This window comes from Eurytemora carolleeae, unplaced genomic scaffold (assembly GCF_000591075.1).
Source record: "Eurytemora carolleeae unplaced genomic scaffold, Eaff_2.0 scaffold662, whole genome shotgun sequence".
NCBI classification, from domain to species: Eukaryota; Metazoa; Arthropoda; class Copepoda; order Calanoida; family Temoridae; genus Eurytemora; species Eurytemora carolleeae.
In genome coordinates, this window is record NW_019396880.1 from 196,512 (window position 1) to 222,533 (window position 26,022).

The 26,022-nt window shown below is 32.8% G+C and overlaps 1 protein-coding gene across 4 annotated transcripts in view; it reads right to left on the reverse strand.

Moving 5' to 3' along the window:
- Nucleotides 1-493: 493 nt before the first annotated feature.
- Nucleotides 494-26,022, reverse strand: part of LOC111709660 (potassium voltage-gated channel subfamily B member 1) — a 72,230-nt gene continuing 46,701 nt past the window's right edge. The window contains exons 5-12 of one of the 4 annotated variants that reach the window (XM_023483444.1): nucleotides 22,347-22,660; nucleotides 17,932-18,060; nucleotides 17,340-17,435; nucleotides 12,780-13,241; nucleotides 10,313-10,421; nucleotides 5,301-5,645; nucleotides 4,315-4,930; nucleotides 494-2,154 (exon numbers count right to left, since the gene is read on the reverse strand). In XM_023483444.1, coding sequence (XP_023339212.1) covers nucleotides 4,326-4,930; nucleotides 5,301-5,645; nucleotides 10,313-10,421; nucleotides 12,780-13,241; nucleotides 17,340-17,435; nucleotides 17,932-18,060; nucleotides 22,347-22,660 — 2,060 coding nt within the window. In that variant the 3' untranslated portion in view covers nucleotides 494-2,154; nucleotides 4,315-4,325. Of the gene's footprint in view, nucleotides 2,155-4,314; nucleotides 4,931-5,300; nucleotides 5,646-10,312; nucleotides 10,422-12,779; nucleotides 13,242-17,339; nucleotides 17,436-17,919; nucleotides 18,061-22,346; nucleotides 22,661-26,022 lie in introns of all 4 variants that reach the window. The other 3 variants (XM_023483443.1, XM_023483445.1, XM_023483446.1) reach the window with 3 other exon arrangements.

Genomic DNA, 26,022 nt, shown 5'->3' on the forward strand with positions numbered 1-26,022 from the left:
TTAAAGGTTTTCATAATATACAATATTCTACATAGAAACATTATCTACATAAAAGGGGACTAGAGAAACTAGATATAGGCTCTTTTCAAGATTAAAAAAGGGGACTACAGAAACTAGATATAGGCTCTTTTCAAGATTAAAAAAGGGGACTACAGAAACTAGATATAGGCTCTTTTCAAGATTAAAAAAGGGGACTACAGAAACTAGATATAGGCTCTTTTCAAGATTAAAAAAAGTTGCAAATAGGATTTAAGCAGTATAGTTTCTTGAAATTTACTTAAGGGATATTTTCAGATTTGTAATATATTGCAAAAATTTCAAAATATTTAGTTTTTTATTGGATATTTTGATATATCTAGGATATCTAGAAATCAGCCTAAGATCTGGAATCTAGGATCTAGGAATCTAGGATCTGGAATCTAGAATCTAGAATCTAGGATCTGGAATCTAGGATCTAGAATCTAGGATCTAGAATCTAGGATCTAGAATATACATATACATATACATATATATATAGATACATAATAAACTAACAAGGTATAAATATATTGGGTGAAACAGAATAACATTGTTCCATTTAACAAGAGTTAGCATAAAGGGTCAGGGTTTCAAATATTTTTCCGAACCAATTCCGATACAGAAATGTATACGGAACCTTTCCTCAAGCTGTAAACAATTCAAAAATATTAAATTGAAAATCAAGGGCTTTAGAGAAGTAAGTGCGACATTCTGAAAACAAATTTACGGAACGATTTTTTTGGATGAATCCCTTATGAAATAAAATTGGGTAAAATATGCTGCGCATGTTGTACAATGTACATAGTTATGTGTGACTTCTAAGTTCTTGGGTAAAAATTTATTTGTAAGTGAAGAAAGAGAGATTCCTTTGCAGTTTTCAACAGCTTCAGGAAAGATTCCGTTTGACATTTACGAAACAAATTGATCATGAAAAAATGGGCCCTCTAATAAAGGGAGAAGATAAGAACCAATCCTGCGGGAAGCGTGAAGCATGAAGAACATTTTACCGAAGAAAACAAAATTCATTAGAAAATTTCCAGATTTATGCATGGAAGATTTTTTCATTTAAAATTTTATCTTCTCTGATATACTGACAGTGACAGGGGGGATATGGCAATTAGATCGAATATTTAATTATTTAATAATTATCAGATTTGTTATTGCTATTGTCGGTTCGAATAAAAAATAAGGAAAGAAGGATTTCAAATATTTGATTAAGCGAACTCTAATCTTACATATCAAAGTACAGATTAAAGTTAAATCATTAATGATAAAAAATAAATCAACGGACGTTTTGAGGTTTAAAATGTGTAATAAAAGATGGATAATGTTTTTTATGTTTAGAAAGGAAGTACAACGATTGAAAACATTGTGGATTTAATGGCTTGTAAGGCATGATTGACCGAAAAAGATTAATTAGAAATGTTTCTTAAGATTTAAATTTTTACACAGAAGGGTTTAGTAATAAGATAAAGAGATAGAGGATTAGTGGAACAAGAGCTAAGGGATACAGGATTAATGGATTTAGGAGTAATGCATAAACAATGAAGGGATGAAGGATCAAAGCATAAAGGATTAAGGATACAGAATTTAGCTATATAGGATTTAGGGATAAAGGATTAAGGAATAATGAATTAAGGTCATGAATAAACTAATTAAGGATTGGGATCAAGATTTAAGAAATAAAGGACTAGGGGATTAAGGATTGGTTCTGGGTTGAAAAGTGATGAATATTTACCAAGTAAATACACCGGTATGGGGCAATAAGTGCCGGGATCACATATAGTAAGGTTTATAAAGACACCTGGAGTCAAGTTGTCTGTGGAACCTGGAGCAGATATATATTTCTCTCTCTAGGAACAAGTTCTGATGGAAACATTTTAAACTGCTCTCTACAGAGAACACTGAATTTTTAACTCAATATTGTTTTATAACAAAATTATCTAGATGAACAGCTGACATTAAAACTATGAAACAGTGAACTGTAGGTTTCCTCCTCGTAACAAATAGATAGAAATATAAAGTGAGAGAGACAAGGAATAAGGAACAGCTATCAGGGTATTGGATCAAGAGTAGGACCAGCTAAACTGAGATTCGATGATGAAGACTGGAGGAAGAACAAAGCTGTCTGGACTCCTAGAACAGATAAACATTATGTAAAAGGGGGTTTAGAGCTAAAACAACCTTATGTTGTTTGGTAATATACTTTTAGTAAAAACTTTTGAAAATAAGTGCTAAATGTTAAATGTTTCTCATGATGGAATACTTCATAGAAAGCGCAGTGTTCTAAAGTATACCCTGAGTAGAACATATATATAGTATAGAACACTGAAGTTCTATACTATACCCTGAGTAGAATATAGTATAGAACTCCAGTGTTCTATAGTATACCGTGAGTAGAATATAGTATAGAACTCCAGTGTTCTATAGTATACATATAGTATAGAACTCCAGTGTTCTATAGTATACCGTGAGTAGAATATAGTATAGAACTCCAGTGTTCTATAGTATACCCTGAGTAGAATACAGTATAGAACTCCATTGTTCTATAGTATACCCTGAGTAGAATATAGTATAGAACTCCCAGTGTTCTATAGTATACACTGAGCTGAATATAGTATAGAACTCCAGTGTTCTATAGTATACCGTGAGTAGAATATAGTATAGAACTCCAGTGTTCTATAGTATACCGTGAGTAGAATATAGTATAGAACTCCAGTGTTCTATAGTATACCCTGAGTAGAAAACTCCAGTGTTCTGTAGTATACCCTGAGTAGAATATAGTATAGAACTCCAGTGTTCTATAGTATACCCTGAGTAGAATATAGTATAGAACTCCAGTGTTCTATACTATGCACTGAGTAGAATATAGTATGGAACTCCAGTGTTCTATAGTATACCCTGAGTAGAATATAGTATAGAACTCCAGTGTTCTATACAATACCCTGAGTAGAATATAGTATAGAACTCCAGTGTTCTATACAATACCCTGAGTAGAATATAGTATAGAACTCCAGGGTTCTATAGTATACACTGCGTAGAATATAGTACAGAACTCCAGTGTTCTATAGTATACCCTGAGTAGAATATAGTATTGAACTCCAGTGTTCTATAGTATATACTGAGTAGAATATACTATAGAACTCCAGTGTTCTAAAGTATACCCTGAGTAGAAGAGTATTGAACTCCAGTGTTCTATAGTATACACTGCGTAGAATATAGTATAGAACTCCAGGGTTCTATACACTTGAGTAGAATATATTATAGAACTTCAGTGTTCTATACTATACCCTGAGTAGAATATAGTATAAAATTCTAGTGTTCTATAGTATACACTGAGTAGAATATTGTATAGAACTCCAGTGTTATATACTATACACTGAGTAGAATAAAGTATAGAACTCCAGTGTTCTATACTATACACTGAGTAGAATATAGTATAGAACTCCAGTGTTCTATAGTATACCCTGAGTAGAATATAATATAGAACCCTGAGTAGAGGTTCAGTCTGGCCTGGGTTGCGTGATATTACTTTAAACTTTTTCAAGGTTAGTTTCTTTATTAATATTACTCAACATAATAGTCTTAATATATAGACTTCCTTATTCAAGTCCTTCCTTACTTTCAATCCTTTTTTTACCTAATTTATTTCTTAGTCACCTTGGTCGAGTTGGTTCCGGTCTATTTTTTATTTAGACGGGTCCGTTCTTTTAACTTCATTTTCGTCTCATTATTGTAGTCTATTCCCCTGTATATTCGTCCAGTCCAGCTTCTTACTCTTCCTAATCCTTCCTTTTTCACTTATACCAGTACCCTCCAGTCCCTTCATCAGTAGTCCAGTTCCTTCTTACTCTTCCTAATCCTTCCTTTTTCACTTATACCAGTACCCTTCAGTCCCTTCATCCCTAGTCCAGTTCCTTCTTACTCTTCCTAATCCTTCCTTTTTCACTTATACCAGTACCCTCCAGTCCCTTCATCCCTAGTCCAGTTCCTTCTTACTCTTCCTAATCCTTCCTTTTTCACTTATACCAGTACCCTCAAGTCCCTTTATCACTAATCCAGTTTCTTTTAACTTAATTGAGTCCTTTCTCAATATTAACTTTATCAAATTAATAATATGAAACATTTTGTTGTGACAGTTGAAAATAATTTAGTCTTTTTTAAAGGATATCTCTAATATTGATAATTCATTCTTGATTATATAAAGCTTTAAAGATACCGTTGTGAATCGGACATGCCACTTTATTAAAAAAATAGTCACTTGAAATTACGTGTACAGTCCCTTTAACTTGTTACCTGTAGATTGGTTATGTAACAGAATCTGTGGTCCCTGGATCAGAAGAAAACTCCTGAGAAGTACATATAATATCAACAGGTTGAGGAGTCTCCTGGCACGGGATAACCCCGATAGGTAACAGCTCGGAGCAGGGTGGTTCAGTCTCCAGGGGAGAATCTGGACAGTGTCCAGCCCCTAGTACAGAAAGGATTTCTAATGACGTTCCACAACCAATCCCAGAATCATCCTGACTTATACGTTCTCCACCTTCTTTATCTCTGGTTTCCTCTTCTATCTTCTCTTCCGGGTTCTCCGGGTCCCCCTGGAGTCTCAGATAAACCTGATGATCAACTTTCAGTCCTTTATGTCCTTTATTTACTTGTTCTCTCCCCCGTTGAAACTTGGGTTTGGGTTCGGAGAGTTTTATCTTCTGAGATTCAATAAGATCATCACATATCATATCATCCGGGGAGCCGGGAGCTCCTGATACTTCCGGGGAGCCGGAAGCTCCGGATCCCTCTGAAGGCCTGGAAGAAGAAGGGAAGGAGGGTGTCTCCAGTGATATAGGAGGAGGAAACCTTAATCTTCGTTTCAGAGACGGAGAAAAATCTGGTTTGTCCGTTTCACCATTTACATCTAAAACATTCTATGAGTTCTGATTTTTCCAATGCTGTCTACGTGGAACCCGTAATACTGTGTTTTAGGATAACGACATTGAACAATCTTAAATTGTTGTTTAAAAACAAAAATGATTTACGAGAAATTTTAAAGATAACTTATGAGGTAAAATAGGCTCATGCACACTGCACAGATGTTAATTTAACTCTTTTAAATCATACAGGGTTACCCACAATTACGTACAATCGTCATTGAAGTGGCAAGCTTTGTGGAAAACCGTGTATCTGAAGTCTGAAAATCGTCGTTTTTTTCATAGTGTTACGGTCACCACTGATTTCTAATATTAAGAATGTTGTTTTAAAAAAATTGTGGAAAAAGGTTAATTTACCTGAGGTTTGGGGATCATCTGCAAGTTTGCTAAAAAGTTGTTTTTTGGCAGGAGTAGGCGTGGCATATTTAAGGCTTGTGTTTGAGGGTGGGGGCAGAGCTGGGCTAGATCCTCTAGATCCTGAGGCATAAGGACGGGATCTATTGGAAGGACTAGAGGTTGGAGAAGATGGAGGCCAGGAAACACGAGGGTGAGAAGTGTCCTCACCCTGGATAAGTTCGTCAGTTTCAGGGTCTCTGGGTGAACCCTCAACCTTCTTCAGGATAGATTTTTTTCTAATAGTTGAGGGCGAGGGTTGGATCACAGGCTGGATTGATGCAGGAGAAGAGCTCTTGTTCCCTTTACCTGAAATGTAAACTTTAGTCAGGGTTCGACTAAAACCGTAAGAGTATGTAGGGTTTAGTCAGGGTTTAACTAGAACCTGGAGTATATTAGGTTTAGTCAGGGTTCAACTATAACCTGAAGTATATTGGGTTTAGTCAGGGTTCAACTAGAACCTGGAGTATATTGGGTTTAGTCAGGGTTCAACTAGAACCCGGAGTATACAGGGTTTAGTCAGGATATAACTAGAACCTGGAAAATATAGGGTTTAGTCAGTGTTCAACTAGAACCCGGAGTATATTGGGTTTTAGTCAGGATTTAACTAGAAACTGGAGTATATAGATTTTAGTCAGGGTTCATCTAGAACCTGGAGAATATACGGTTTAGTTAGGGTTCAACTAGAACCTGGAGTATATTGGGTTTAGTCGAGGTTTAACTAGAACCTGGATTATATAGGGTTTAGTCAGGGTTTAACTAGAACCTGGAGTATATAGAGTTTAGTCGAGGTTGAACTAGAACCTGGAGTATGTTGGGTTTAGTCAGGGTTCAACTAGAACCCGGAGTATATTTGGCTATATTTAGATTTAACTAGACACTGGAGTATATAGGTTTTAGTCAGAGTTCAACTAGAACCTGGAGAATATACGGTCTAGTCAGGGTTCAACTAGAACCTGGAGTATATTGGGTTTAGTCAGGGTTCATCTAGAACCTGGAGAATATACGGTTTAGTCAGGGTTTAACTAGAATCTGGAGTATATTGGGTTTAGTCAGGGTTCAACTGGAACCTGGAGTATATTAGGTTTAGTCAGGGTTTAACTAGAACCTGGAGTATATTGGGTTTAGTCAGGATATAACTAGAACCTAGAGTAAATAGGGTTTAGTCAGGGTTCATCTAGAACCTGAAGTATATAGGGTTAAGTCAGGATTTAGCTAGAACCTGGAGTATAAAGAGTTTAATAGGCTTCATCTAGAAATTGAAGTATATAAAGTTTAGTCAGGGTTCAGCTAGAACCTGGAGTATACAGGGTTTAATCAGGGTTCATCTAGAACCTGAAGTATATAGGGTTTAGTCAGGGTTCAACTAGAACCTGGAGTATATAAGGTTTAGTCAGGGTTCAACTCAAAACTGGAGTAAATAGGGTTTAGTCAGGGTTCAACTCAAAACTGGAGTAAATAGGGTTTAGTCAGGGTCTAGAACCTGGAGTATATAAGGTTTAGTCAGGGTTCAACTCAAAACTGGAGTAAATAGGGCTTAGTCAGGGTTCATCTAGACCTGATGTATATAGGGTTTAGTCAGGGTTCCATTAGAACCTGGAGTATTTAGGGTTTAGTCAGGATTCAACTAGAACCTTGAGAATATAGGGTTTTGTTAGGGTTCAACTAGAACAAGGATTTTATAGGGTTGAGCCATGGATTATAAAGTCAGGGATAATAGGGTTAAGTCACAGGGTTCATCTAGAATCTGGAGTATACAGGGTTAAGTCAGGGTTCCACTAGAACCTGGAGTATACAGGGTTTAGTCAGGGTTCCACTAGAACCTGGAGTCTATAGATTGATTTGACAGTTTAGTAATAACGATGTCCATTTGTTTTGTACTTTTAGTCTGTTGTAGGTACACGTAGTTAAAGTCAGGAAAAATGATAAATTGATATTAAATATAATGATAATTACAATTTCCAATCAGGGCTACAATATTAACCTTCAAAAAGAAATTAATTCAAATGCCCTATTTATTAATGTATGTATTGATGCAAGACTTTTAAAAGAAAGAATATTAGAAAAATTACAAAATAGTATATTTGTATGCAATTTTTCCACAAGTTTTAAAGGAACTGTAGGCATAATTTCAAGTGGCCCACCATTTAAAGAGGGGCGTGTCCGATTTACAACGGTACCATTTAAACCTTTGTCTGATCATCAACGACAGAGAATCTCGAACTTTTCCAACGCGGTTTTCAACAATTTGAAAGAAAATATTTATTTTTCTGGGACTTCTATAAACTGGTTGCAAACAAGGTTATCAATGGATACAAACGTTTTAGAAGAAAAATAAGGATAATTACTACAAGGGTTAAAGGGTACCATTGTGACTTTACAAATGGAAATTTACTTGAAATTATGCCAACAGTTCCTTTAAGTTTAGTAATTTACGAAAATTGATAAGTTGCAGTTTAATCAAAGGAACTGAGTTGTTGTCACAAACTCTACTTTTCTAATCTCGTCATCTTTGCTACCCAATGTCGTAGACCTTTGATATTTCAAACTATGACTTCTGTGAGACCAAATAATCTAAGTTTGAAATATCAAAGGTTTACATCATCAGATTGTACAGATATAGGAATTAGACAATTTGAGTTTGTGACAAAAAATCAGTTCCTTTACAACAAAAGTCGATTTTTAAAAATTTGTGGTTTTTGTGTTTGTTACATGATTCCTCATTTTTAAGACCCCACCCCCCTCCCCTCCATAGTATTATAAAATCGTAATCTTCTACATATGAGATTTTTAAAGGGCTTTCAGATATTTTGAAATTGTTTGATTCGATTGTTTTATCGAGAATAATAGATATTGGCAGAAGTTGCAAAATAAAAATTCTAAACGTTCCCCAATTTTGTATTATGCGGCCCTCCCATATTTCTCGGTTTATGTTTTCTTGGGAAATCGTTGAAAATATTGTTTGAACTTTTATCCGAAATTGATATTTTATATTTACCATTAAACTCTCGAGGGGAGTTTTATTTGATTGATTTTATTTCAGAACAATTTCAACAACTTTAAAGAGGGTCTTCATTACAAATTAAAGGATGTATTGGAAATCATAGGTTTTTCATCGGATGGCGACAGAATCCCGAAATATTTCAAAGCCAAGAATTATTAAATTCGATTTCCAAATACATGGAAAAATGTTAGAACTTATATCTGAATATTGTTTTATCTATGCCTGAAAACTCCAATCAAGTTTTGTGTATCGTGTTTTCCTATCAACTTAATTTCCAGAGGATAGTATAAAGAACTCTTTCATTCAGTCAATCCCAGAATAATAAAATCATGCGAGTAAAAAGTTTGAATAACAGATTAAAGATGAAAAGGGCACATTCAGCTAATTTTTGGATCACTGGGTGAACACTCTTTACAAGGTTAACATTTACTTTAAATGAATTTTTAACATGCACTGTGATTTCTATGTAAGGGCACCGGAATGAATTTCTATAATATTTTCTGCTTTCCTGTTTTTTTGATTTGTCGACGCAACAAAATACAGTGGTGAAGTCGTCTTTTTATAAGAAAGTATTTTATGTTACTTACTTACCAAAATATTTTCAGAAATTTATTATTTTTTTAAAATTTCGTTTAGATTATACTGATTTATCTAAATATCTATGTATACAAAGAATTAGAAGAAATGTATAAACTGTGTTTAATGTACGTCAAAGATTTTGTTATGCCAGTCTGTGTAAAACAGGTTTGAGGAAAAAAACAAACTTTTTTTTATTTTAAATCAAACCGTGTTTGAACTAATTAAGTTTTTGGTCACGCCAGATTTTTTCCGTTACTTTTTTCTTCTGAATTTTTCTCCCGGAATTTAAATGGTTTTGATTGACCCATCATACCTTTTCATGCGTTTACATACTTACAGTTTACGTTGTAAACAAAACTTTAATTTACTACATTACATAGAAGTTGAGAGTGTGTGTAAAGAGAATAAAAGTGTGCATAGGTCTACAGGGTGGAGAGGATAAAAGACTAAGGTTTTACCTAAACCTATTCAACAAGTGAATATGTGTTCTCTTGGACTGAAAAATACAAATAACATTTAAATCTTAGAAAAGAAAGAATGAAAAAGAAATTTTGCTGAATCAAGTCAAATAAATGAAATGGTTCTTTTAATCTTTCTTGTAAAAATGTTATTCATTTTGTGAAATTTAATATAAAAGTATACTGTGCCAAAATTTAGTAAAGTATGTAGATTGTGGATCGATGTAAAAACTGTGAATTGCTTTTTCATTTCATTCATGTTAAAATTGTGGCAAAATTAGAAAGTTGAAATCAATAATGTATGCAAACATAGGGTTTCCAGCAAACGAAAACTTTCGCGAAAAAATGTGAAAATTGTCGTTTGTATTTCGCGAAATTTCAAGAAAAAAAAATTCCGCGAAACCATAGCTGAAACAGTTAATTGCTCAAAAAACGTGTGGAATTCTCTGCTCTGAGAGCTCAACAATAGAAATTTTATTTTATCATAATTAATATAACTTCTCTTCCGTATTTGTTTGGCAAAATTTTCGCATTTTCCCCTCCCAAAATTTGTGCATTTCTTATTTCGCGAAAATTTCCCATTTTTTCGCGAAACAGAAAGCGAAATTTTTGCATTTTTCGCGAGCGAATGAAATACGAAATATTCGGCGAATAAATTTTTTTCGTGAAAAATGGAAAATTTTCGCGAAAAGATTTACCCATTTCGTTGGAAACCCTAATGCAAACCTAGAAAACTATAATATTCTATGCTTTTAATTCAATTGGAAATATTATAATTTGGGGAGGTGGGGAATTAAAGGGGGGGGGTTGAATTTCAGCTGTACTTCAAAATATATATTTTTATTCAAGTAAATAATATGTTGAACTTGAGCTGAAATGTACATTGTATACAACCTAGTACTAACAACAGGTTGGGTGCTCGCAAACTGGCTCACCTAATTTGTCCCCCAAAGACGACAACCCTTGATTGAGTGCCGCGGCAAATTTTGTTGTTAGAGATTGTCTTCTCAGGTTTTCCGGTTTCAATTGGTCTAGCACTCCACTCTGCAACCAAACAATGGGTTCAGCAAACTTGAAATCAACTTCTCTCCGTGTTTTCTTAATTGTGCATTGGAGACAAATTTCACCATAAAAGTTAGTGTGCCCCCCCATGTGATAAATAATAAGCTATCTACTGTAAATATTAAGTTCTTTTTTTACACATGCTAAACAATCGTTTTCTCTTGCTATAGAAGCACAATCAACGTAAGTTTCTGTGACCCTTTTTTTGGGTGCAGGTTTACCCACAAAGGATTAGACTTTACTAACAACATAAAACTTGGGGTTGAGTTCGGTTTTCTGGCTTAAAAGTTGTCTTTAAAGGATGTATTAAATGGTTGGCTATGGAGAAAAACATGTACACAGTTGCATAGATACAGAAAGAAGACTAAATAAATTCCCTACAGCCTTCTCTGAGGTCTCATCCTTTGTGGATAATCTGTATATATCTTTATACTTGATCAAAATTCGAAAAGCTACTCGTAAAGTTTTACCGTTTTATTTTTGCGTAATATCACTAATGGCACTTTGAAAAAAAAGATCACAAAAATTACGTAAATAATTCCATTATTTTATATAACCGAAGAAGAAGACCTAATGTAAGAAAAAATATTGTAAACTGATGTTTGAATGCTAGGATTGTTAGTACTAGTATCAATGCTGACTAGAAGATATGAAGGGAAGGAAGAAATAGTAAATAAAAACATTTAAAAGCATAAACTGAATGAATCTGTATAATAGAATAGAAAACTTTTAATGTTCGAAAATCGGTTAATGTTCCTCATACAGAGTCATTTTACAGAACAAAAACTACAGAAAATTACATTTGAAAGAAAACTAATTACTTTCATGAATTAGGATATCTAACCAACATCATAATTAAACAAAGTTACTCCTTTTCGTCAACCAAAAATTATGAACGTTATTTTGCTCATTTGACCGGATTATATGAATAATCTACACAAACCATGTATTTTCAAGTTTCTCTGTTTTAAGACCTTGTATTATTAAAAAATTATTTATCAAATGTACTGTCAGAGTAATTTCAAGTGACCCTCTATGCAAGAACGACAATGCCCGATTCACAACAGTACCCGTAAAGGGAGTGTTCGCTGCAAAAAATGAAAACTTATCCTGAATTGATTTCAGTTTTGATCACTACTTATTTCACTTCTATCCGTTGCGAATATAAGGATAAAATGGTTAAACACGCCTTTTACACAACAAATAGAAGTAATATAAGTAGCGATTAAAGTCGAATTCTTTTCAGTATTAGCCTATACCCACTGTCATTTTTCGCAAACACTCCCTTTAAAGGCTTTGTCTGATTAAGTATGAATTAAATATATAGGTCTATAATTTTAAAAACTGATTATTTTAATTTTAATTTACTGCGAATTTCAACAATAGGAAAACGGATATGAGTTATCAGAATTTATCACTAAAAAACGACAATATCTCCCAAATTGCAAGGATACTGTTGTCAACAGGGCATTGTCGTATTTGCATGGAGATTCACTTGAATTTACGCTTACAGTCCCTTTAAAGAAGTAAATTATAGAAGAAAATAATCCATTGAGCCAAGCATGGTACTTTTAAACTATAGGTATAACGCACTTCATAGTTTAAGGGAATTGGGCACTTACACAATTCTCTTTGCTTTTGTTAACGAACGTTGCTGTCGTTCAGATGAAACGATTATCTTAAATGTTTACTGAATGACGAAATGGGTAATTAACTAACGATGAACGAACAAAATGAAAAAAGCCGAACGTGTCTATCTCTATTTCAATCTCTAATTTTGAAATCCCTCTTTTCGTGCAACTTCGACATCAAGTAGCGAAGATAGGTTTAGAAAATTAGAGTTTGTGGCAAGTGTTCTCAAATAAACATGAAAAAATTTATCATTCTAAATTCCAGAAACGTATCCTGTACTTTTTTCTTTTGCAACTTTGTTTAATAATGAAGTATCTAGAATTTAGAAAAATAAAACTGCAGCTCAACATCTTAGAATTTGCTTAAATTCTAATTTTATAAGCCGTATATCTTAGCAACCTAATGTTTCAGACCTTTGATTTATCAAACTTTGAGTTTTGATATATAAAATAAAATTCAAATTTAAAAGTTTTACACGATCAAGTTGCAAAGATATAATTGTAAAATTATAATTTGCTGCAAGTATTTAGTTTATTTACTTTTACGGAGTTGATTGAACATTTTGCAAAGAAAGAACTAAAAATCCATTAAGCGAAACATTGGATCTATCCCAAAATATTTACTTTTCAATGAGGATTGTAATATGTTTACGAATAAATTAAAGAAAACTAAATGAAGTTGATTAAATGAAAAAATAAATAACTTTACCTTCGCCACACGTGCTCTTTTATGCTTAGGAGGAGGTTCATTTACACTAGTCTCACGATCCATTAGATCAAGGTCACATAGATCACTTGATCTTGACCTAGCGGCTATTCTCACCCGTCGTTGAGGAGATCCTTTTGGACTTGGTGTCACAGCCTTCCTCCTCCTCCTCTGGTCCCTGTGGGGGTCGAACGGATTCACGTAAACGGAGTTGTTAATTGATCCGTTGGGAGCCATGGATCCCTGAGCAGCTAGAGCTTCTAAACCGACCAAGGATCCTTGGCTTGGGAATGGATGGGTGTTGCAACTGAGAAATGTATCACTAGAGTCTAAACTACCAAAGTCACCGCTAGATGTAGTTGGTCCAAATTCACAGAAGTTGTTTAATTCAATAACATTATTACCATTTGTAGTTTCTAGGCTCCCACTATGCAACCGCTGGGAGAGAAGGAATCTTCGATTTTCCTGAAAATATTTATTTTTAAATGTCCACGTTTTCAAGCAAGATATTTACATTCGTATTAAGAGATTTAAAATAAATGTTGTAAATTCGTTAGGTAAAGTTGAATGTAGGCGTAATTTCAAGTGACCTTAATTTTTATCATGAAGGGGTACTTACGATACATTTTAAACCTTTGATTGTATTTTTGTTATTGGGATATTTTTATTTTCTAACTGAGGACACTTGTAACTACTGTACGGCCTCTTTAAATAAAACAAAATGAGACTGCTGGTACATCCGACATATATGAATGAAAGTCAGATGAAAGTATTCTATTAAAGAATGAAAAAATTAAGATTAATTTCAGATCAATGCTGTGTTTCTCAGATTTACACTTGCTTAATTCGACCAACAATTCTACACAAGTTGATTTCTCATTGGAACCCTTAAGAGACCTTTTCATCAGTAAAACCATCGGGAAATTTAGTTAATTTTCTGTCAATGTATAATTACGTATTTTTACTTTTTTTCATTCCTTCAATTTTTTAAAGGAAACTGTTCGTTAACTAGCTCAAAGTAGAATTCATAATAGTTTTAACTTTTTTACTTCAAAAAGTTTCTTGAACTGGTTTGAAGTCTAGTTTTTATTCTAAAATTTTGAGATTTCACTGCTAAAACCTCTACTTGCCAGGCCTGTAGGGGTACATGATAAAAAACTTATATATTTTTAAAAATCTAGAAAAGCTTTTTCCCCCAATTTGTATGAGGTCCCCCGGGAACAATGAAGATATCTAACTCAGTAAACTAGTTAACTACTCTTTAAATTAGTAGATACCAGGAGACCACTGCTTTCGGTTGCACTTTCTTCACAATCAGAAGAAAATATTTTTTATTTAACATGAGCGCAACTACACCTTTTCCCGGAGAGGGGGAGGGGAAGATATGGTTTAAGGTAAGTAAAAAATACCTCAAAACCGAGGCATGCAAGAGAAAATTCATAACATTAAATTTTGTCCGTTTACTCATGACCTTTAGTGGAAGAACTTTTAAAATAAAGTAATTCCGCGTAAAGAGGCTGTCAGCATAATTTCAAGTGACCCTACATACAAAGATGACAATGCCCGATTAACAACGGTCCCATTGAAAGCTTTGTCGGATTATTTATGCATTAAATATCGATGTTTTGCTTTTATAACTGTTTCTTTTTCTAGTTTTCTAGTTTAAAGGAGACTTGCAAATTTCTTGTTTTTAAGAAACAACGGAGAAATTATCAGAATCAAAATCTTTTCCAGTTAAATAAAACGACGTTATCATCCACTTTTTTGTTGACTAGATTAAGGTTTCCAGGTTACCGTTGTAAATCAAGCATTGCCATCTTTTTATGGAAGGTCACTTGAAATTACGCTTACAGCCCCTGAACTAGCAGTGAAATACGAATAAATAGGTATTTTAGTGTCAACTGGGTCACTTTAAATTACGTTGTAGGTTGTAAAGGAATTGAGTCTTTGCCTCAAAATCTGATTTTAGCAACATAATGGTGTAAATCTTTCATGATTTGATCTAACAGAATCCATAGTTTGAAATATCTAAGGTCTACAACATTGGTTTGTAAAGGTACAAAGATTTGAAAATCAAATTTTGCAGCAAAGATTCAACTCTTTTGTAGTAAGTTCAGTAAGAAAATTGTACAGAGAGATTACTTATAAGCTGACAAAACACTATTATTTAACAAAAACATTAATCTAATTGCAGAATTTTTATAAATTAACAGAGATGGAATTTAAAGAATTTGAGCCAAGGTTTAAATCCGCTAAAACCCGGTTTAAAGTAAGCGCCGGCTTAAATCTTGAAACATTTGATACACTTTTAAGTGGAACCAACCATATTTAAACCGCGGCTTAAATTTAAACCGCCGCTCAAATTCTTTAAATTCGGCCACAGAATCCATAGTTTGAAATATCTAAGGTCTACAAAATTGGTTTGTAAAGATACAAAGATTTAAAAATCGAATTTTGCAGCAAAGATTCAACTCTTTTGTAGTGAGTTCAGTTTGAAAATTGTACAGAGAGATCACTTATAAGCTGACAAAACACTATGATTTAAAAAAAACATTAATCTAATTGCAGAACTTTATAAATTAACAGGTTTGGTTAGTCAGTGGTTAGTCAGTGGTTAGGTTCGGTTTAAGTCTTTTCATGATTTAGTTTTTTAGTTACGTTATTGTATGCTTAAAGAGCAAAACTTTGGAATTTTGTATCTGGTTAAACCGCAGTTTAATTTAAGTATTCGTAGTTCGAACATTTATAATTATATTTTGGTGGATTTCCCCTTTATTACCGGATTAAAATATTAAATCTCAGCCCATGGATAGTTTAGTTTATCATATTTTAGGTTTTGGTTTCAGAGATCATGCTACTATAGGACAAAACACAGATTAAAGGACGAAACAGAAGAAAACAAGACTTTAAAAAACAAGGTTTAGGGTTCAAGGGAGAAATTAGATTCTTTTACAAACCTTTAAACATTACACATTTGTTTTTGAACGGGGGAAGGGGGTAACTCTTATTAGCGTACGGTGTTGTCACAGATGTGTGTGCAAAATGAATTGATTCCAATAGAATTTTTAATAACAAAATCTTTAAAAAAGAAGTTTTTAGTTTTTCAGTTTTTCACTATTATTTTTACTTTACTGAAAAGAAAAAAGGCCTTAATTTTAGTAAAACCAAGAATGTAAGGCAAGGAAAGTCAATTGCGGTTGTGTATACTCTGTGTACATATTGAAACCAGTTCTCTCTGGGCGGAATTTGTAAACAATAATAGATGCATCAGTGTTCGTTTAGTATCCGAGGAGGTTAAAAGCATTAAATTTTGATAATTTTGATAATTCACATAATAGTTTCATATGACCAGAATATTTCATTGATTTTTTATGTGAATGATGGATCCCATGTCAGGCTTCGACATCCGTCTTGTGTTTACATTAGCGCCCAGAGACAGTACACTTTCCTTGCCTTACATCCTTGAGTAAAACTATAATGAATAAATACATGTACGGAAATAATTTAAAATAGAAAAATATATTTTTTGCGGGACAAAATTGCTCTTTTTTAAAGAAATAATTTGATTTTGCACTGATAATGTTTGTGGGTGTGTGAATAAATTCTGTTTGTTAGTTTCACTCCAATATCCGACTCACCTCAATAATTATAAAACTATTGACTTGATTTATTTTGCAGAGGTATTTCCTCTCTAGATATGCTAGCCTGAAAGATGTACGAATTATATTGTATGAAAACTCAGGCAGTGCCATCTTGTGCTCAAAGAGTGCTGAGTGCTGTGACTCTTATTTCTTGCCAAGGAGTTTAAATATTTCAAAAGTGTGTCGCTAGGGGGCATCAAGATCTCCAGTTTATACTGTTTTCAATCTTAGTCAAAAATCTAATATGTTGGAAGAAAAAGATGTCATGCACACAGAACTTTAGGGTTAAATCAATTCGTACATTTTTCGTAAAAAAAAATTTTTACTAAAGAAAAAAAAGTTGTTTGAATATATGTTAAATTTGATGAAGATAAAAAACTACCTAAAGATTTGTGCATGCAACACCTATAGCGTTCTCGCAAACTAGTTTTGGCAAGAAATAAACTATTTTTACAGTGCTGGGGGTGATTACAGTGTACTGTACAGCTACAATCTAATCGATGTTTCTTTATCTATTCATTTTTACAATAATTTCTTTTTTATTATATTTCAATCAATTACTTCCGTCATTAAGTATTAATTTAGTTTGAGTTTGTCCTTGATTTTTAGATCAACCTGCATGCTATCGAGTTTAATAAAAAAGCGTGCTGAAAGCGAAGTATTTTGAGATAAAACACAGTTAAAGGGGCCATAGGCCTTAGTTGGCGTGTTCAATTCACAACATTACTCTTTAAACTTTGACTGGTCAAGGATGCCCGACTTATCCTTATTTACTTTCTAGAAGTCGCATAAAATAATCAGTCTCAAAGGTTTAAAGAGTATGGTTGTTAATAGCGCAGTCTTTCTTTTGCACGGAGAATCACTCGAAATTTCGCGTACAGTCCCTTTACTGGTTGCCACCTTGTGTATCTCGCAGTTCTACCTTGGACGATAAATCAACAAGCGCATCAAATTCAAAAGAAGCGTTGTCTGTCAATTTTGGCAATCTTAGGTCGTCTTCCCAAGTATCAAAACTCTCCTAAACCATCGTATTTTTAAGAATCTTTTTTTAAAATCAGCTTTACATAATTTAATGCAACGAAAATAAAATTCCCCCCCCCCCTCCCTCCCAATTGTCTTGAAAAAAAATTGTGCTATAAGACGCCCTGTCCCAGCCAGGTATTTGTGATAAAATAAATGTAGTTTTATATTCCAAGAACTAAAAAAAATAATCAAACAAAAAGTGACTGTTCATCATGTTGGTCTTGGCTAAGTCTTCTCCAAGTATTTTACATAAAAATCTAAGCCATTTTCTTCCTAAAATATGGTACAGAAATCTTAGTAAAGGCTGTACAATACTTTTTATTTACAACTCCACTCTAATAGTTGAAGAAAGGTTTAATTCTAATCGTTTCCGACATTAAAAAAAGAATTGACAGTCTTTTCACGCAAATTGATAACGCCTAACTAAAACCGATGAACAGTCCCTTAACAAAATGGCGGATGCATCTGCATGTGTGCACCTTTGATCCAACCTCATCTATCTGCGGGTTGAAAGGAATATCTGACGGGAGATTAAGATTATTATTGCCGGGTTGAAAACTAGGAACGGACCCCATCAGCTGCCGTACATAAATTCTCATTGGAGATATACTTGGGGTCTCCTAAATAAACCAAATAGATCCAACCCGTCAACTCAAACTAAATTAGGGGGGTCATCGGACCGGATTTAATGAGTTGAACAACCTATAAACACCGGTTCAAATCTTGAATCCCCGATTCTAGGTTAAAGATTTATGGGAATTTTGGTAATTAGTAGAATCGGTGATCCATGATTTAAACCGGCTGAAGGCAATTAAGCGACCTCTCCAATTTATTAAATTGGGTCCCAGATTAATAGTCAGTGAGTCTAAACTTTGGCATCAATTCTCACACCTTAAATGATGGTTTTTCGTATTTGATAAATCATACTTTTTTGTTCGATCCTATACATGTTCGATCCTATATATGTTCGATCCTATACATGTTCGATCCTATACATGTTCGACAAACTTTGAGTGAGAGATATAATATGTCTATACAGAGAGGATGTACTTCATTGTAAATAGTTTTGTGTTGGCTGTGATCGATTCATAAACCTACAACGGAGTCGGCATAATGGGGTGTTACAGGGTTCAATATTAGGCTTCAATGTATTCTACCTCGATGTTTTGAAAGTCCCTGGCAAAGATTTCTCATTAAAATCTTGATAAAATCTTTTAATTACATTAATTCTTGCCTAATATTGGAAATTACCGAGCAATTTTTTTGAAAATGCGTAGTATGGACGATTTGGATTTCAGGATTTACCCCCCCCCCCCCGGTTTAACTTTTCTATCGCTTTTTTTTCCTTTCTAAAGAATGTTAAGGAATTAATACAGATTTCTAAATACAAATAAACACTTATACAGTAAGAAAATGTTATTAAAAGTCTATTAAGTAATTTAAAACTTAAAATAAACTTCTTATTCGAATTGGAAGGTTTAACCAGAAACTTCAGAAATTAAATTTCAGTATTTATTAAGGTAAAATTCGGACAGCTTTTTCAAATATTCAAAGGAAAATATCTAAATCTCATGTTATCAAATAAAGAAAGATGTTCTATTTATCGTACACTCTATCTATTTATCTAAGTATTCATAAGAAAGATGCCAAGGCTTCAGCTCTTTTAATATTGTAAATGCAATTTATAAAAGAAGTTATGTGCATATATTAAAAGCTTCATTGCATGATATAAGTCTTAAAGTACAGGGGGGGATTCAGGGGGGGGGGAGGGGCGGCAGGATCTTCGCACTCCCCTGAGATTTCAGAATAGCTCTTCAATAGCACTTAAGAGAAAGAAAACCTTGAGCAAAACAGGAAAAATATTTATCGTAAAAAATTTTTTGTTCCTTAATCTGGATGTTTTTGTTCCGAAATAAATCTAGCACACCTGTATCCGCCCCTGTCAAAGTATGTAAAAGAATTTAAATACAGAATATCATTGTTAAAATTCTCTTATTTTTTAGATCCAGCTCAAAGTAGTGAAATCTTTTCCTCCCTATTTCTAGTTTGTTTAAGAGTAAATACTAATGCTGAAAACAATATAACTGTGGATATCGAGATCAATCCTTGATTTCGATGCAACCAATCAGAGTGTCGATTGTAGAAACCGATCAGCCAATTAAAGGTCGAGAAATTTTGAAATTTTTCACGTGATCACCAGGAGAACTTTCATTGGTCGGAATCCAACAGAGATATAAAAAAGAGATGATCCAGAAAAAAATCAAAAGTGTTCACAGTAGATATATAGATTTAGAAATCGGGATTAAGCGCATACAGAAGTTTTCAGCTCTAAAGTCAGAAGTTTTGTGTTGTGAATTTCGGGATCAAGTATTGATTTCCATCTTATGCTAATCTACGGATTAATTTAATTAATCCTTAATTGATATCCCATGTCATGGTCATACCCTGCAGGGATGATTTTAATTGAGGGATCAAGCATTGATCAACATCTCTTCTTCAGATCTACGGATTGATTGAATCTCATATTGATTTCCAATTATGGTCATACCCTGCAAAGATACGTTTAATTTAGCGATCAAGCATTGATCCACAAATTTAGAAGTACTCACATTGGATATCGAGATTAAATGTTCAAGTGTTCAAGATTAACAATATTCACACAAAAGTTCCATTCTCTGAAGCAATTCTTAAAGGCCTATTAGGTGTTTGCCATGGAAACTATAATGATTCACAACTTTCGCGGATTAAAAAAATGCTAAATATGTAAAATTTATTTAAAAGAATTTTCAACGTCATTTCAAGTAAAATCATTTAAATGGTATGATTTTTTCCCCAATAGTGCCTTTTAAAACCTTTGTTTAAAAAATTTAAAACCAAAATCACCGATTTCATACTTGCTTTAAAACCAAGAAATGTTTATCAAATATTTACAAAAAAATGGTGTGAACTATACAGATGGGATGGAATGGGACCTAAGTATGTAAAGATATGGGATTAAAATTGGATCGAAATGGTCTCAAAATGGATTCAATTCGGATAGAAAGTAATAATTAAGATATGAAACCTTGTGATTTATAAATATTTAAAGCAGGGAAGAGCGTGGAAGAATATTATTAAAAACAAGGAACGTATATGAGCACTTAATTATTAATTTGATAAATAATTTAAAAATATGGATTAGGGTTGGTATAGAATTGGGTTCTTTAAACATTTGACTTTCTAACAATCATTCTTTTCTTTATAAATTAATTTCAGTTTGAATATCAGAACATAAGTGCTATTTATATTAATAAGTTTTAAGAAAAAATATAATTGATTTTAGCTTTATAATTGAAATGAGGAAGCATTTCATAAATGACTTTAGAAAGTAGAAATGTGGTAACCCAACCCCTTCTTTAAAGTTAGTCTTTAAAGCAAAGATTAGAAGACAATGAAAAATAACGTATGGGCCATATCCGTCACGTTAATTCGATGAGCTAGCCAATATTACCCAAAAAGAATAGAATATATATATTAGAGTGGAATTTAGACAATCCCACGGTATGAATTTTGTCAGTCCCTTTCAGCCTGAAAGAGAGTTCAAAGTGTACAAATCATGTAAATGTTCACAAATTATTTGCAGTAGAGTACACTAATACAGTATTTTCCATATACTATCCATTTCAATTTCGAATTTTTTAAAGCTGTTAAATAAACTTTATAATGATTGAATTAGGTGAATAAAAAACCTCGTTTGATTTATAGTTATAACGGAAAATCATCGTTTGTAAAGTGAAAGGCATAGAGTCTATATGAAATGATCATTGGTCAATTATGAAACCAGCCTATTTCATAATTTGGTTTTCTTTTAATATTAATTTTAGATTTTCTATAAAATGATATTCCAGGGCCCAAAAGGTTACATAGCACAAATATGTGAAGTACACCTGCAGTATGGAAACAGTACAACAAAATGGCCGTTTTACACTTTTTTCTAGTAAATTCCCCTCTAATATATATTCTATTCTCTTTGATATTAACGAACGATTTTTAAAAGATTCTAACGTGACTAACCCTGTTGTGAGTACATGGTACGGCATCGTATAGGCTCCTGTAGTTTTGATTTTACAAAACATATTCGTTCTTGTCAATAGCTCTTCATTAAGAGGATTAAAAACATTTTCGCAATTTACTTTCGTATGGTGTGTATCGTGTATTAATAGACAATTGTTTTTTAATATTTTGTTTTGAGAGGAAAGTGACACATTCTTGAAGAGGCGACAAGAGAAACAATTCGAGTATATGGCGGTATCAAAATATCATAAAACTGTTTCATTATCTCAATTTCTTTTCTAAAGCATACCCACACCACTTTTTATGTGAGAACGATGTTCTGCGAATGGGTGCAACCCCCCGAAAATCTAGTAAATTATGTAAATGTTTTTTTTAAACGTTTTCATCCTTTGGAAAGTTTGCACAGATCATTTATTAGATTTCGGCGAAAAATCATAATTTTTATACCAAAACATTGCAAATGTTGATTTTTAGAAAGTAAAACATGGATATCTCCATCGTTGTGAAAGGGCGTGTAAATTTTAAAATATAGGGCGCTTGAATTTACAGGAACGAAAGAGCATATTTGTTAATCGAATCTTAACTGTCTTTGTATACTTGCATGTAAATATACACAATAATTCATATGTTGATAAAGCAAACAAAAATTTTACAATGACAAAAATAGTTTGATGTTTTATCCATCAAATCATTATCTATCTCCACGAGGGGGGGGGGAGGGGGTCTAAAAATTGTGATTATTTAAAGACGATGTTTCACTAAACATAAACTAATAATAAACATTGCAAGCACTAGAATACTAATTACATGAATATAAAGAATGCATTGTGCCAACATGCTTTATAGTACTTACAGGTGTGCGTTGAGCAGAGGAGTTCAGGTGTTTCAGCGCTTTAGTGGCATTCACGGGCGAGGGTTGACCCATAAGTATCTCGGATACAGGTAGATCCATCAGGTTGGCCGGCGCAGTGGTCGATGTCTCGCCTGCCGGGGGCACAGGAGGTCCCCCGCCTTTCCTAGCCGGTCGACCCCGTGGTCGGATGAACTCATGGTCGTGTAGCTTGTAGCAACCTGTACCCGTATGTCCCTGATGTTTAGGAACAGGATCAGGAACTGATTCATCCATATCCACATCAACCTGGGAACCCAGCACAGACATGTTATGTCCTAGAAAATAAAAAATATGTTAAAAGTTAGAAAACCCACCAAAATTATGTAAAAATATTCACAATGCAAATAAGGTTTAAGAAATAATCAGGAAGCCTCTTGTAAGGTCCTTATAATGTTGAACAGATATTAGGTCGTGATTTTTTCTTTTTAGTTCCATGGTATACATGTACATTTACATGTACATTGAATTTGTACATTGTAAATGAACATATATGTACTCATTGAGTTCTCTATAGAATAAGAATGGAATAGGCTTCAGTAAATTCTACAATATCTTATATCTTCTGAAGCTATCCCATAAATATGAGGGGGCTCTAACTTGAGTTTTTCTACAGGGTGTTCAAACAAAAATGGAGAATAAGTAAATATTTCAACAAAGTCATTTCTTCTTCAGAAAATAAGTCATTTTTTTCAAATATTGTCGAGCATCGTTTTTTCGTAAGATCGAGCGAAGCATCTTTTAAAATCTCAAATTCGTTAAGCATTGATTTTAAAGAATGAGTAAAAAAATCTTCACTTATTAATCTTTTTTATTGGAGCTCCCTGCACGCCACTAAACATGAACTATGCATTGAATCATCAATTGACCCTAATATGTAATTATATAGCTTTTACAAGTATTTTTTTAACTTTATTTCTATTGTATAAGTATAGAGTGTTAAATCAATTATTAGGAAGCATAAGTTTTATAAGATGTAGATTTAGGCATAAACCTTAAAGTTTGAGTGGCTTTTTTTATGTCCATATATAAATGTATTGAACCAATACAACTGAACGAAAAATAAATTTTGCAACATCAACTCTAGGAAAAAAGTACTTCCAATGCGGTAAAACGTACAACTGCAAACTCATTCTGATTTTGCTTCATTTTAGTCCAAACAAAAAACTAGCTGCCAAAAAATTTTGTAATTTTTTTTAGTAAAAATTTTCCATGTTCAGACTTCATATAAAAAGATCAAGTACTGTCATATGATATTAAAAAAATACTGGTTACTATATAAGTATATATTTTGGTCACCGGATGAATATATATGTATATATTTTCTAGGCTGTAATGGGGACTATATGGAAAACCTAAAGGACGATATATAATTATAGCCCATTAAAAATCTTTTATAAATTTTATATTGATTTAATATTTAGTAGAAGGCCTCTTGTTTAACTGTATAAAGGTTTATCTTCAAATATAAATCTTAAATCAAATATAAAAACAAGTATATTCAAAGTATACAATTACATGCACTATGCACATCTCAGCCTTAAAAGTGCCTCTATAAGGAGGAAATAGTTCTTCTAAAACTGACAAAATTTATTTCAAAACTTTTAAAGAAAAAGAAATTTCAACTTGAACAGTTCTATTCTATGGAATAAAAAAGTTGCCAGTTTTTAGTTGTAGAATTTATCTGTAAAGTTTTCCTATAAAACCTGTAAAAGAAGAGCTCTATGTATACTACAGGGTGTCCCACGAAACATGACAGTATGCAAGACGACTTGAATATCGTCTTGATTTTTGATATAATTTGCTGCATTTATTTGTCAACCTAATTTAGAAGTAAATTTCTAGAGATAATAATCACAAAATTCCCCTAGTCCTGCCATTTCCAAAATGTGGTCTGCCTTTTTTGTGCTTTCAATTATGCCCGAGATATGAACAATTTGGTTCAGATTTCGACAATTTTGCTTTTATTTAACAAAATTGAAATCTGAACCAAACTCTTTATATCTCCGGTAATATTGAAAGCACAAAAAACGCAGACCACTTTTTGGAAATGCCAGGGCTAGGAGAATTATGTGATAATTGTTTCAAGAATCATACAAGTTAAAGTAGATAGAAGACTAAATGTCACAAATAAATTCAAATATCAAAGACGACTTTCAAGTCGTCTTGCTATTGTCATGTTTCGTGGGACACCCTGTATATATATCTACTACTTAATCTACAGTGGTCTAACAAATAAAGTGGAAAAGGAAATTGTTTGTACAATGATAATTTGCAGTGTTACTCTTCCATGGATCAAACTCAAAATTAGACATAGCATAGCATAGCATACTTTACGAATCTGAGATATAAATCAAAATTGCATTTTCTTTAAGATTGCTTTAATTACTTTAGATGAAACATTGTTAAACAAAATGATTTGACCGATAGTTTTTATCTAATGTTGATGTAAAATATTGCTTTATGTAAAAAAATTATTCAACTAATTAATCATTAAGCATATAATTTCAAAATAAATATTTCTTATTCTTGTGGATTCTTAAAAACCCATAAAACCATGAATGTTATTCTTAATGTTTTCAAACTTATGTATTAGTTTTATATGATAAATTATTAAAGTAACTATTAAAGAAACGTAATTTTAAATATCTTTTTTTCTATTTATAGAGTTGCAGTATAATTTGATTTGATTTAATTTTTAATTCTGGTTTCTCTTAAAAGCGTTTTAGGCATTTCTGTTTCAGAAACAAGGAAGAACAATTTCAGAATTAAACACTATTCAATAAGGATTGATATCCCGCCATTATTTTGTGTAGACCACTGTATTATTGACTATTACTAAGTTCCTCCAAGGATCAGCAGCATCTAAAGGAAACTGTCACTAATTGGTTTCTGTCAGGGACACAGTTAGGGGAACACTATAGTTAACTATATAGATAGATAGATAGATTACTAGAATTCAATATTATCATGCGAAACATAAGGGGACAAATAAAATATTCCCGAGTGGTTTCAACATTTTCATAACAAAAAAATTCACAATTCAAAGAAACTAATAACTCTCCTCATACAATAATATTATAATCCTTATGTCGTGCGTAGACCTTTGATATTTCAAATTATGAATTCAGATATAGTGATCGGCGTTTATATCAATACAAAACAGACAACTTTTCTTCATTGTATTGATATACACGACTACAGCTGTAGATAAAATAGTCTAAGTGTGAAATATAAAAGGTTAACACCTTCAAAAAAAAGAGTTTCCTTGATATAAAAAGGTTTATTCGATTTCAATTGTTGAAATCTAAAATGTTTGCCACCACTTAGGAATGAAAGGGGTAGATGATCAAAAAAGGGTCTGAGGGACTTCTATGTATATTTCTATATATGTAAACAATATACATATTCTCTATTATTCATGGATTTCTAGAAATACAACATAAGATCTAGGATTCTAGAAATTTAATATCTGAGTTTTTAGAACTTCTAGATCCTACGCTTACTAGATTTCTAGACGTTTATGAGGGTTCTAATCTTTGCTTTAAATCTAGATCATTGAATAACTTTCAAAATAAATTTCATAATCAAATAAAAAATATAATAATCCTATCAAATAGAATTAAAGAAATAGTTTGAG